This window comes from Oryzias melastigma, linkage group LG12 (assembly GCF_002922805.2).
Source record: "Oryzias melastigma strain HK-1 linkage group LG12, ASM292280v2, whole genome shotgun sequence".
Classification (NCBI taxonomy): Eukaryota; Metazoa; Chordata; class Actinopteri; order Beloniformes; family Adrianichthyidae; genus Oryzias; species Oryzias melastigma.
In genome coordinates, this window is record NC_050523.1 from 21,385,702 (window position 1) to 21,398,887 (window position 13,186).

General features: G+C 38.8%; 2 protein-coding genes across 6 annotated transcripts in view; both read right to left on the reverse strand.

The window, feature by feature from the left end:
* Positions 1-795, reverse strand: part of sptan1 (spectrin alpha, non-erythrocytic 1) — a 33,042-nt gene extending 32,247 nt beyond the window's left edge. For all 4 annotated transcript variants that reach the window (XM_024264787.2, XM_024264786.2, XM_024264785.2 and 1 more), the window contains exon 1: positions 641-795. The gene's annotated coding sequence lies outside the window, so the exon portion shown is untranslated. The remainder of the gene's footprint in view (positions 1-640) is intronic.
* A 1,916-nt stretch (positions 796-2,711) lies between these two features.
* odf2a (outer dense fiber of sperm tails 2a) overlaps positions 2,712-13,186 on the reverse strand; it is a 15,344-nt gene continuing 4,869 nt past the window's right edge. The window contains exons 6-19 of one of the 2 annotated variants that reach the window (XM_024264800.2): positions 12,063-12,195; positions 11,863-11,985; positions 11,585-11,659; positions 11,053-11,124; positions 10,827-10,943; positions 10,555-10,740; positions 10,362-10,471; positions 8,843-8,978; positions 8,585-8,695; positions 7,311-7,574; positions 7,105-7,205; positions 5,289-5,451; positions 3,045-3,170; positions 2,712-2,967 (exon numbers count right to left, since the gene is read on the reverse strand). In XM_024264800.2, the coding sequence (XP_024120568.1) occupies positions 2,797-2,967; positions 3,045-3,170; positions 5,289-5,451; positions 7,105-7,205; positions 7,311-7,574; positions 8,585-8,695; positions 8,843-8,978; positions 10,362-10,471; positions 10,555-10,740; positions 10,827-10,943; positions 11,053-11,124; positions 11,585-11,659; positions 11,863-11,985; positions 12,063-12,195 (1,888 nt within the window). In that variant the 3' untranslated portion in view covers positions 2,712-2,796. Of the gene's footprint in view, positions 2,968-3,044; positions 3,171-5,288; positions 5,452-7,104; positions 7,206-7,310; positions 7,575-8,584; positions 8,696-8,842; positions 8,979-10,361; positions 10,472-10,554; positions 10,741-10,826; positions 10,944-11,052; positions 11,125-11,584; positions 11,663-11,862; positions 11,986-12,062; positions 12,196-13,186 lie in introns of both variants that reach the window. The other variant, XM_024264799.2, reaches the window with a different exon arrangement.

Sequence of the window (13,186 nt, forward strand, 5' to 3'; positions counted from 1 at the left end):
TGTTTAAGCTAACCTAGCCCTGCTGTAGCCCTGGCTTTTTGGTAGCGTTTTATTTTCAAACCTTTGTGCAAAATATAACTTTACACTGAAATTTCACTCAAGGAATAAAAGCAAAATGGAAGCGGGTAGACTTTAGCAACATTTTTATGCGAAATCAGACATTTGGATTAATGAGGCCATTCAACCGTTAGTGCTGACCAAATCGATGTAATGATTCATTATTGTTTTTACGTCGTTACTATTAAAAGTATTTCAACATCAACTACATAAAAAAATCCTACTAAGTGGACCATTTTGAGCAAATGATGTGTATTTTTTTATTGAAACTAGCATAAAATCAAGTTAAAACATAAATCCCATCGAATAAACAAAATTCGTTTATGTGTAATATGCGTTTTCAGCTTTAAACCAAAAATAAAGACTCCGTAGATATTTTTTTATTGTAAAAACATACGGCAACAATGTTTAAAGAGTATAATATAACCCAGTTTGCAGCTAGCCAGCGTTAGCAAAGTAGCTAACAGATTTGTAGCGGCTAAAAAAATCAATAATCAAACAAGATAAATGCAAGACAAGCCCAGTCCATCCCATACGCAGCGTTACGTTTACGAATGAATACAACAAAAAGTCCGTTTCGTACCTCAATCTTTTTGTGACAGCGCTAACAGCGATGGGTTTGACGGCGACGATAACGAGAGTGGGTCGAGCTGCTCTGCTGTTTTTTTCTCGCAAACGTGACGTAATTTTCTGCAGCTGTACGGAAACTACCGATGAACGCCGGAAATGGCCGACACCTCAATTAAGCCCCTCCTACTCACTCAGACAAAGAGTTTTGGAATATAAAAACTGTAAATAAACATTAACTATAGATATAATAAATGAACATATATATATAGTTAAAAAAATTCACACTTAGAATATTGCAACTTTAGTTGGAAATATGTTAAATTTTCAAGAGGACTAAAATACTATTTTCTGTTTTCTTCATATTTAGTTCTTGTTTTTGTCTTTTTTGCATTTTTCTGGCAATTTATGTTTCACTTGATTATTGCTTCCAATGAAGACTTGACAAATATTCAGAAAACAAACAAAAAGGTCTATAAAATATAGTAAAATTGTATATAAGCAATTTTGAACATTTGTTTCACTGTTCCTATAAGTAATCTAACGAGTAACAAATTTATTTTAATGAATTAATTTTATATCAGCCTGGAAACAGGTTTCATGATGGATTTAAATTCTGTATAACTATTATATTTTGCTTCAAAGTTCAGTTTTAGCCACTTCAACAGTGGCTAAGTCTTTTTTCATCTATCTGAAAGATTGTGTTCAGTCACATCAGCTGACTTCCTCGGGACACAGCGGATTTGGGAATCAGCTGATCTGTGTCTTCAACCAGCCAGGAATTCTCAAAGTATCTTTATGTGGTTTAAAATCAAAGCACCAAATGCTCTTAAATAAATAAAATGTTATATCAACGAAACCTCCAAAAGTTCAATACTTAGAACTCATTGACTTTGCATCAATTTAATCAAACATTTTTGAAAACCAACATTTAATAACAGTTTTTTATTTTTTTGAAGACATTTTGGGGTTTATCTTGTTAGACTTTGAAACACCTCAAACCTTAAAAAACATTGGAATAAAACTTTATTACACAATAGCTGAGAAAGTCCTGTGGTTACATTAGATATCATATATTTCTGACATTTACAATACAATGGGACTTGTAATAGAATGAACATAGAAAAGTTATTTTAAAAATATGTTATGTCAACAGAAAAATGTAAAATGTAGTGAATTAGGTCTAATTACAGATTTATTAGATAATCTGTAAGTAAAATAAAACATTAATATTTTTATCACTGTAAAAAAAGAATTGAGTTAATCTTATTTTTTTCTTCCACAAATTCAAACGTTATTACTATTGTTCAAATATTAATAAAATCTTTGATGATCTCACTGCTAATTACAGCTTTATAACACTACTTTAAACAGATATCAAAGTTTTTTTCACATAAAATGGCATCAAACCAAATAATAGTGCAGACTTTAATCCACCCATAAATATCAACTTCCAAAAGAATTTATTTCAACTATTTGTTCCAAACATGATGCAACACTATCAGGAACCTTTGGCTGAAAACCTGTCCGAGTGTAGCGCCCTTAAAGAAAATGAAAACACAATGTGTTTGTTGTGTTAGGGGAGAAACTTTTATGTGCACAATAAAGTTATCAAGTCTCAGTTAGCACCAATACTTTCCATTGTATTTAGTAAAGAACATGTAAACATCTGATAAATGGATGGTGAAAGGAAGTAATCTGCAAAAATAAAAGATGAAAAGTTTAGTCTGCTGCAGGACAAAACATTTAAAATTAATGTTGTGATTATTTGCTAATGTAGGTGATGATGCATAAAATAATTAATGTGTTTATCTTAAAAACAAAGAAAACTGTACTTTTGTCTCCATGGTCATGACAGATTTACCAAAAAAGTACTTGCAAAATAAAAGCATTCAGTATAAAAAGTGTAAAAGGAATAGTTTGTGGTCATTTTGGTCTTTAAGTTCTTCATCAAACACACATAACTTAAAATGTTCAACTGGTCTTAAGCACCTTAATACAATTTTCTTAGATATTTTCAGTTAAAAAAGCAAATTAAATAATTTAAGGCTTAATACTGTAAAAAAAAAAACAACTACAAAAAACCCTTCAGATCCAGATTTTCTTCATTTACGTACTAACGGTCAAAAACCTGCTCACGTTTCAAAGTGTGCTTTATTCACAGGAGGGGAATCATAAAGGTGATGGAGCTCGCAGAGTGCTAGAGAGAAGTGGATCCCCAAATACATTAGTGTACGACGCCTTGAGAAACTGCACATAGTTCTGAAGGCTTCTGTTGGTTCCATTGGACTGCTCCAGGCGATCCTTCATGTCCTGCAGTCGGCTCTGGTACCGCCTTTCTGCCTACAAAATTATATATATATCTTTAAAGAAATGTTCAGAGACTAATTACACATTATGTGAACAATTGAGGTCCACACCTCCTCTTTGCTGCGTCTGAGCTGAGTGATTTCAGAGGTTATCCTGCTGAGCTGGGTCTCCAGCTCCAGGATCTTGTTCTGCATGGAGCGTTCTTTGGTGGTGGAACGCTCTCTAGTCTCTGCAATCTGTTGACAAGAAAATAATTTTTTCAAATAATGATTAACAAATATTTACACCTTTGGCATATTCCTTAAATGAACAGTACCACATGGAGAGAAAACAGTATCAATCCTATTTGTGCGTGCGTAATTCTTGATTTGTAACTCATACAATACATTTGTGCATAAGTACAAAACTTATCAAATAAAAAAAAATACAATTTTTACATACACAAATTAAAATTACAACAGCTTGAAACTAACTACACACACAAATCTTTTAAAACTACGCACAAATCTCTTGTTACGCACACACAAAACAACATTTAAACACAAATCTTTTTTTTAAGGCTCTTTCGGTGTCTCCATGAAAGAAAAGATTAATCTGCAAGTGATGCATTTAAATGCTGCTAGAATGCTGGGTCATCAGAGTGTTCTTGTGAGCTGCTTTGAACTGAGATTGTGAGTATTATGTGGTGAAACTTCATATTTTTACACTTTCTTAAACAGATATGCCTAATAATTAAAACAAAAAAGTCTAAATAAGCATTTTCAAAACACATATCCCTTTAAATAAAGATGTTTTCCAGAACAGAACACGTCCTCTCTGAAGCCCCTCCCCTGACAGCGCCTCCGACACGGAGCTCTTTCTCTTGGTCACAGGGGATAACAGATGGCGCCGGACCCAAGAATTAACCACGCACAAATCAAGAATTACACACGCACAAATCCAAAGTTATGCAACAATCAAGAATTACACACGCACAACTCCAAAGTTACGCACAAATCAACAATTACGCATGCACAAGTGGGAATGATACTATTTTCTCGCCATAGTACCGCACTACATGAAAACACACACGCAGACACACACACACACAAACAAGCATTTTCAAAAAGCAAGCCTTTCAGAGGTAACGAGTTCCAGAACCTACAAAAAAAATAAAAATTAACGTCCACAAATTGTGACAAAACTCAGAAGGAGGTCTCACAGTCATTTTCAGAACATCTGGAATGGCTTCTAGCACAGTTTGACGTATGTCAGTAATAGATCCATCCATCCATCTTCTTCCGCTTATCCGGGACCGGGTCGCGGGGGCAGCAGTCTAAGCAAAGATGCCCAGACTTCCCTCTCCCCGGCCACTTCCTCCAGCTCCTCTGGGGGGACCCCGAGGCGTTCCCAGGCCAGCCAAGAAACATAGTCTCTCCAGCGTGTCCTGGGTCTTCCCCGGGGCCTCCGCCCAGTGGGACATGCCCGGAACATCTCTCTAGGGAGGAGTCCAGGAGGCATCCGGATCAGATGCCCGAACCACCTCAACTGGCTTCTCTTGATGCGGAGAAGAAGCGGCTCTACTCCCAGCTCTCTCCAGGTGACCGAGCTTCTCACTCTATCTCTAAGGGAGCGCCCAGCCACCCTGCGGAGAAAACTAATTTAAGCCGCTTGTAGTCGAGATCTCGTTCTTTCGGTCACGACCCAAAGCTCAAGATTATAGGTGAGTACTGGAACGAAGATCGCCCGGTAAATTGAGAGCTTTGCTCTCTGGCTCAGCTCTCTTTTCACCACAACGGACCGGTACAGCGACCGCATAATAGCGGACGCAGCTCCAATCCGCCTGTCGATCTCATGCTCCGATCTTCCATCACTCGTGAACAAGACCCCAAGATATTTAAACTCCTCCACCTGAGGCAGGCGCACTCCACCCACCGAGAGAGGGCAAACTACCTTTCTCCGGTCGAGAACCATGGCCTCAGACTTAGCGGTGCTGACCCTCATCCCGGCCGCTTCACACTCGGCTGCAAACCGCTCCAATACATCCTGGAGGTCCTGGCTCGATGGAGCCAACAAAACAACATCATCTGCAAAGAGCAGAGAGGATATTCTGTGGTCCCCAAACCAGATCCCCTCCGGCCCCTGGCTGCGCCTAGAAATTCTGTCCATAAAGACTATAAACAGAACCGGTGATAAAGGGCAGCCCTGCCGGAGTCCAACATGCACCGGGAACAGGTCTGACTTACTGCCGGCCATGCGAACCAAACTCCTGCTCCGGTCATACAGAGACCGGACAGCCCTCAGTAAGGCTTCTTCCTCAATGAACTACATCTTCAGTTTAACTTGTTAGCTCTGGTATTAAGTCTTAGACTCACCTGCTGCCGAGCGTCATCCACAGACTCTTCCAGTTTACGGCTCAGCAGGGAACACTCTCTTGTTTTTTCCTCCAGACAGAGCTGACTGCTGTGAAGTGTCTGTTCGCGTTTGGCGACGACTGCTATCAGGTCACTGTTTTGAGTGGCAGTCTCATCCATCCTTCTGATTGATCGAAAAAATTGGAAAGAAACAAGTAACAATGATGAGGGGTGGCTTAAATATACAGTATGCATGCCCTCAGGTACTGGTAGCTTCTGTATAAATGTCACTGACTGTATATGAGAACTGCACTGTGTGACCTCTCTCTCCTGACGTTCCAAACAGGAAGTACATGCTGGCTTCAAGAAGCCGAAATGCCATAGACTTTCATTGAGTCTTGATTATCCTACATTTTTTAATACATTTTTTTCTGTGGTGTAAGTAAGCAAACAGATGCCTCAATGTTTGATTGACAGATTCTCCAGAGTCTGCTTTCAAGTTGTAGGGGTGTGGTCTTCCAACAAGCTTGCTCCTGATTGGCAAGAGTGGTTTCCATAGAATTGATGACTCAGAGCGACTCGGACCTATCACTGCTTACAGACATCATCTGGCTCCAACATGCTTGTCAGGTGCAGATGTAATGCTATCACTGCTCTTGTTCTCAGGGACTTAGATGAAAAGAGTATAGACATTTGTATAATATTTCATTATACTGTCTCAATGCTTAAATAGAGTTCATCTCTGTTATGTGACCATAATTATGATCAGTTATGACCACAAATGTGCTCTTCACTTACTGAAGAGCCCACTAATAACTTTTTAAACATAGCTGATATCAAAAGCAAAAATGTTCATTTTATATAAAAACTAGGTAAAAATTCGTTGGTGCAATAAATATATGTAGAAAATAATAAGAAATGTACAGAAGTATAATTTCTATGGATACATGTCACAAGCGAGGTTGTCTCATGTCACCACCAGCATTTATGTAGTTTAGGTCGATAAATAACAATAAATTAAACTAATGGAGACTAGCAGAAGACTTTATAACACATTTCGATCCTTTATATGTTATTGCTGGTAACTCGCAATGGCTGGTTTTAACTATCATATGTGTCCTTCCTGCTTGTGATGTTTTTAATGTTTTTCTATAAAAGTTTAAAATATGGATGATGGCCAGGATTTAAATAAAATTTTTACCGACTTTTTCTGCCCCCCAAAAAGGATAAAAGGAATAAAGAGGAAGAATTTAAACTGCTTTAAAGGGTTACCAAACAGGGTAGTGGGAGGCTGACTCCACCCACAGCCGAAATGTGAAAATCTAGTCAGAGGGGCGGGGCTTGGGGGCAAGACATTTTTTATCATGATGTTAGACTTCTAAAACTGACATGGTTTGACCAATCACAAAATTCAACTGTAATACCTCAATTTAACCTGTAGGGGGAAGCACATAGTTTTACACTATATTTGCAATTTTTATGTAATTTGTTAAAAATTTGGCAATGACAGACAGCCCTTTTAAAGCCCGATTTATAGAGGTCAAAAGGCAAAGACAGTTAATTTAGGGTTTGGTTACCCTTTACATGTACTTTATTTAAATACCGTAGTATTCTATCTAGGCTAATAAAGTTTCATGCTTTATTATGTTATGCTTTATTTAGCAATAGGGGCAGATAATACAGGTTTTTGTCTTTCTAAATCTTTTATTTTATTAATGTTATAATTTCATTTTGTATTATGTTGACTTTATGTATTGTTATTAAATGAAATAAATAAAGAAGAAAACAGTGCATCAGATAAATGTCGGGGTTTGTGGTCTGTAGGAGGTGGACTCACCTCTCCAAAGTTTCCACTTGCTGCTGAAGCTTCCTGTTCTCCTCCAGGAGAACCTGGTTCTTCTGTCTGAAATGCTCCACTTGGCTGCTTTTAGTCTCCATCTTACACAAAAATCAAGAGACATTCTTGAGGATGAAGGTTGAGTTCAGTTTCCACTATCATGCATTTTTTTAAATTCCTTTAAGGTTAAATGTGTCTAATCTCACCTTCAACCTCAGATCTGTCAGGGTGGTGATGAGCTCCATGTTCTGTCTCTCCTGGGCGTGTGCTCTGTCCTGGGCCTCCTGCAGCTGCTGCTGGGAGCGTTTAAGGGCGTCTGGAAGAGGCTCCAGCTCTTCCAACTGGCCCAGGAGCTCCCTGCGCACGTGCTCGATCTCCTGCTGCAGCTCCCTCCTCACTGCCTGGGCTCCCTGTTCTGCCTGAGCTAGCTTAGCACGATACTCATCGGCCTCCGCCCGGGTCTTCACGACCTGCACACAGTCAGTTCAGAAAGAAAAACAACTGGAGGAGGCGAGTGTTTAACACTTGACCTTCAGTATGACTACAGACAGAGTGGGAGTGCTTTAATGGAGGGGCCTCTGGTCACATGGAAGATGGCGCCACAAACAATCTCTAGCCGCAAGTGGAAATGTTACAACTTTAGTCTGTTGCGTAAGCGGAAATTTGTTAAACTTTAGGAATCCTGTTCAAAACTAATATTTTAAACACTCAGAACAATCAGCTTTTAAATGCAAATAAACTGTAACTGTCTGACAGAAACTGAAAGATGAGCTTCAAATGGGACAGTATTAACAAGTGTTCAAATTGTATAACTACACCCGTTTACCTCCAGAGAAAAAATGAAATGCCATTTTTTTTCTCTGTGAATCAGTTGATCACATAAGCAGTTGCAGTATGTCAGAGGTAAAAAAAATGCTTGAATGTTTACAACGGGGGGTTCCCGGTCGAGGACTTCCATCCAATGATTTTCGGCGCAAATTATGTTTTTTAGGCCGGCTCCGGACTTCTGGCTATTAATTTTTGAGCGCCATATTTTTTCTCTCTGGCCAGATTCTCTTAATTTAATGACCCAGTCTGATGAAAATTGTGTTTTTTCTGAGGATATAAAGAAAATTAAGCTTAAAATGGCATTTCTGAGGATTTCTTTCTTAAACCGTTGTAAATCAGGAGCAAATGGAAAAAAATGCCATTTGAAAAAGGACATATTTATGACATAGAACATATGCCGGGCGGGGCAGGCCGTAAGCTCCCTGCTCCTGAACAGAGAGGGGAAGAGGGGTGGCGGAGTTGCTCACACCACACTTCAGAGACAAATTTGTAAGGAGCTACTGCAGCTCTGGAGAAACAATGTCCTAGAAAATGACAGAGTTTTTTTCATTTTGACTTAAAAACAGTATAATTATAATTATATGACCACTGGGAGTGCTTTGAATATAGATCAAAAGATGATGGAAGTGGGACTTTAATAAACTCCACATACCTGCAGCTTGTAGCTGTCCAGCAGACTTTCATACTGTTTGATGGAGGCTTTAACCTGCTGAAGCTCTGACTGAGACTGGGCCAGCCTGTCCTCCACTGCAGACGCTGTGTCCTAAGAGGAACAAACAACATCAGCTAATGTGTCATGTTTTATTGGGTTAGGCGGACAGCTCATCCGTTTGATCTGAAATAATTTAATCAAGCAAATAATGAAAGTAGGAAGGAGACTTTCATTTAACAAACAAGCAGACGGCTTCACCTTGAGAGCCTGGTTCTCCAGTTTGACGGCGGTGCTCTCCGTGGTCATTTGATGCATGCGATCCAGGAGCGCCTCTCTCTCCGCCCTGCTTTTGTCCTCCGTACTCTGCAGCTGCTCCGTCAGCTCTGTTAGACGGCTTTTATCACACAAATTTGTTGAATTAAGACATCATCTGTACGGGATTAGTGACTGTGGAGCTGTCACATAAACTGCAAGATTTTTCTACTAAAATTAGGTTCAGCTACTTATTTTGTCATAAATAAGTTTCACTATAATTCCAGTCTAATAAATCATTTTGAATTACTTACATGAGACTGATTTTAGGATTTGCATTTGTTGATTTCAAGTAACATTAAGTCAAATTAGGATTCTGAAAACAATCAAATCTTATTGAAAGAAAAAAAAATGACTTTTTGAATTATTTGGTCCTTTCAGTTCTCTGAAATTAGCTTTCTTTGAAACATGTTTTGCAAAGAGTCAAACATGTAAACAACAGTGAACAACAGCAAAATGGATTTATGTTTTTTAGGAATCGCTTAAACATTTTTTTGTGTTAATGTTTAAATAAAAATGCTTAACTCTGATCATGTGTTAATGTATCTTAAGAGCTTTTCATTCTTATTTAAATTATGATTATGCTGTTTTTAGGAAAAATCTCAAAACGTGTGTTTTTCTAGGACATAGTTTCTGCAGAGCGGCAGATGTCAGAAATTTGAGTTGTGGCGTGGAGTAGGCCCGCCCCCAATTATTTGTTTACAAGTTCTCCCGCTAGCCTAAAGACCATCAAACCTTCAAATTGACTTTATTGCAGCAACAAAACAGCGAGCAAGATTGGAGCTATTCAGTCATACGGTTTAGAAGTAGAAAATGAAGACAAGGAAAATGAAGGCCTAAATGGATCTAATTGTCGACAAATAGATGCCCATTTGTTTGATTTGATTTCCAAAAATTTGAATAAAATGTAATTTTATGCTTAATTTTCTTTAAAAATGTCTTCCATCAGCAGAAAAATGCCACTAGAATATGTTGAAAACAACAAAAGCACAATTTTCATTGGAGTTTGGTCCTTAAAGGGTAACCAAACAGGGAAGTTAGAGGCTGACTCCGCCCACAGCCTAAATGTAAAAATCCAGTCAGAGGGGTGGGGCTTGGGAACAGGACTGTTATCATTACTGGAGCTGCAGATCATGACGAGAGACTTCTGAAATGACATTGTACTTTAAATGGTTTGACCAATCACAAAATTCAAATGTAAAACCTTGATTCAACCTGTAGGGGGCAGCACACAGACGGTTTTTGATGTTTTTTTCAACAATTAAGCAAGTTTGTTTATTTATTTATTTTTTTAATTTGGCAATGACCAACAGACAGCACTTTTAAAGCCTCATTTATAGAAATCAACAACCAAAAAAAAGTAGATTTAGAGTTTGGTTACGGTATCCTTTAAATCTTCCCTTGATGCCATTCAGAAAAACATACCTCAGAAATTGAGCTAAATCAAGATGCATGAAGGAGTTACCTGTTCAGCAGAGAGAGTTCAACTTCAAGTTTCCTCTTCTCTTTTGCTTCCTCTGCATGCCGGCTCTGCCAGCTCTCAGCTGCTAATAAGGCCTCCTCAACCTGCTTCTCCTGTTAACGAACCGTTTTAGTGAAAGGGGTTCACAGATACAGTGCTGTGCCAAAGGTGAACACATCTGTGTGACATATCCGACCATGTCCAGCAGCTGGACGCTCAGCTGCCCCGCGGTGGCCTCGCTGTGCTCAGCTCGCTGTTTCTGGGCTCGTGTCGCTCGTTTCAGGGCCTCGCGGTCGGCGCCGGATTGCTGCTTCAGCTCTGCCAGCTGCTCCGTCAGCCGCTCCATCTCTACCTTCTGCTGGAGTGCTGCCCGCTCCAGGTTCTGGACCCATGTCAGAGCGCACCGGTAAATAGAACAAAAAAAGTCCAAATACTAAACTTCACTGACAGAGGTCTCTCATGACGGACCTTTATCTGGACGGTAAGACGGTTGTTTTCAGCCTCTTTGCTGCGTAACAGTCTTTGCAGTTGAGCTCTTGTTGACTCCAAACTTTTGGTCAAATCAGTGGAGCTCTTGGCGTTTTCCTGTAGTTTTAGAACAGAGTGATGGGGAAACTTATCAAAATACTATTTTAGACCGATGACGGAAACTGGAACAAAAGGAAGTATCAGTCAAAGCAGCTGCAGGTTGTACCTTTACATCCTCCAGAAGTTTCTTGAGCTGATGAACTTCCTCGTCTTTCTCTTGGAGTTTTTCCACAAGAAGCTGCAAAGGGAAAACAACCGAGCTCGACTTACACGTCACATCAGAATGAAAACATCTACTAACAAGCATGAATACTTCCAGATATCCATTTATAAAGGGCCGTTTGTATTCATGCAGTCATTCAGACGGCTTTGAGGACTCACTTTAAAAAGAAATGTTAGACAAACTGTATTTCTGTTGTTTTCCCAAACCAAGCAAATATGCATTTCCGTTTTCATGTCTTTTTGTTACCTTTTTTTTTTTTAAATAAAAGTTGGTTGAAAGTAAAAAAGAAAAAAACTTTTAAAAAAAGCAGTTAAAATTCTGCATTGTTCAAATTTCCCTGTTGATGTATCTCATCAGAAGCAAAGATGCTTCCTAAAAATTCAAATATCAGAGTTTTTGAAATGTCTCTTGCTACACATTTGTCCAGCATTTTTAGTGAACTGGAGTCGATTTTGTAGTGTCTTCTTAAACTCACAGTGTTTTGTGATTCCGTGTCCTCCAGCTTCTTGAGGAAGGCTTTTCTCTGCTGCCACTGCTGGATTGAATCCGTCTGCTCAGAGCACAGATACAGGAAGACGTCACAACACTCACTCTGCCATGATGGTTTAAACACAATCACTGCTCTCTTCACGTGTTTAAAGGAAAAAGGATAATAATGGATCAGTCTGAGTTTGGAGGTTGCAGGAGAACGGAACATTCCGGACTGCATTGTGCCAAGTGTGAAATTTGGTGAGGGACGGGCGGATGGAATACCTGGGACTCCCACTGCTCTCTAAGAAGGAGGCGCAGCGTTCGGCTTGTTGCCTCAAATATCTTCAGTTTCTGCAGCAGCAATTCCTTCTGGTGGACCAGTGTTGAGGACGCAGAACCAGACAGCTTTTATCACACAAAACAGACGTATTCAGTCAAAGAGAGACTTGTTTAGTAAAAATGGTGATAAACTTAATCCTCACTTCTCTCCCGCCAGAGCCCAGTTTGAAGAGCGATTCTCGCAGCTCTGACACCTGCTCTGCTGCTGCAGCTCCGTTGAGCTCCGCTTCCCTCAGTTTCCTGAGAAGAACGCGTTTGTCCTGAGGCAGACTCTCCCTGAAAGAGTCCAGTGCTCAGTTTTTATTGATTTTACAAAAGATTTGAAATGGAATCATTTCAACTTTCAGTTTTCTTAGCAGTTTTCTTCTTTAAAAAAGGTTTATTTATAGGCCCAGAAAACAAACAGCCCCCACTTCACACCCCAACAGAGAATTAGAAAACAAAGGCACAAACTGGGTTTGAAAGAAAATCTTTACTTGACAAAGAAGACATTTATTCCAACCCTTTAGTGGCTGAGAGATCAGTTCTAATGATTCTTTTTGGAACACACGATTTACATCACTTTGGTGTCATCATCCTCTCCCTTCCTCTCACTCATGGTGCAAAAAGAAATAAACATAACATGATCAAATAACTAAAGGCAAAACAGAGTAAAACAGCCAGACAGCAAAAAGCAGGATTTGTTTGTTTATTGTCCAGCAGCATGTTTATATTTGGATATTTTAACAGGATTTATTTTATGAAAATCAAAATCTTTTGGGCTATTTTTAAGTTTATTTTTTTCATATAAAACGACATGAAAGTAAAGAATTTAAGTGTTTTTTTCCTTTAACGTTTAGTTTATTTCTAACTTGTGTAATTTCGGCAAAATATATTTTTATGGAGAGTAAAATATTTAAAGGTATTTACGGTTTTAGCTTATTTATTCTGGAATTATATTCCTGCCTGTTTTATTCATAGTTACATTAAAAAGTTACATTTTTAAAGTTTTAAAAATGTAGTTTTAGAGTGTTCAATAAATGTTTATCCTGTTCGGCCCGCGACCTGAGGTGTGTTTTGGATTCTGTGCGATTGAGTTTGACACTTCTGCCTTTGCTTGACTGTGGCAATCACTTTGAGGAATCATTTTCAAAATATTTATGGACTACTAAATAATAGTTATTTTACTTTGATTTAAACTGAAATGATTTACACTGGAGTTGCTGTAACAGAACTGAATGGACTGCAAGGTTTTGTTGTCTTTCTAAGAACATTCCTAGAAGTCCTG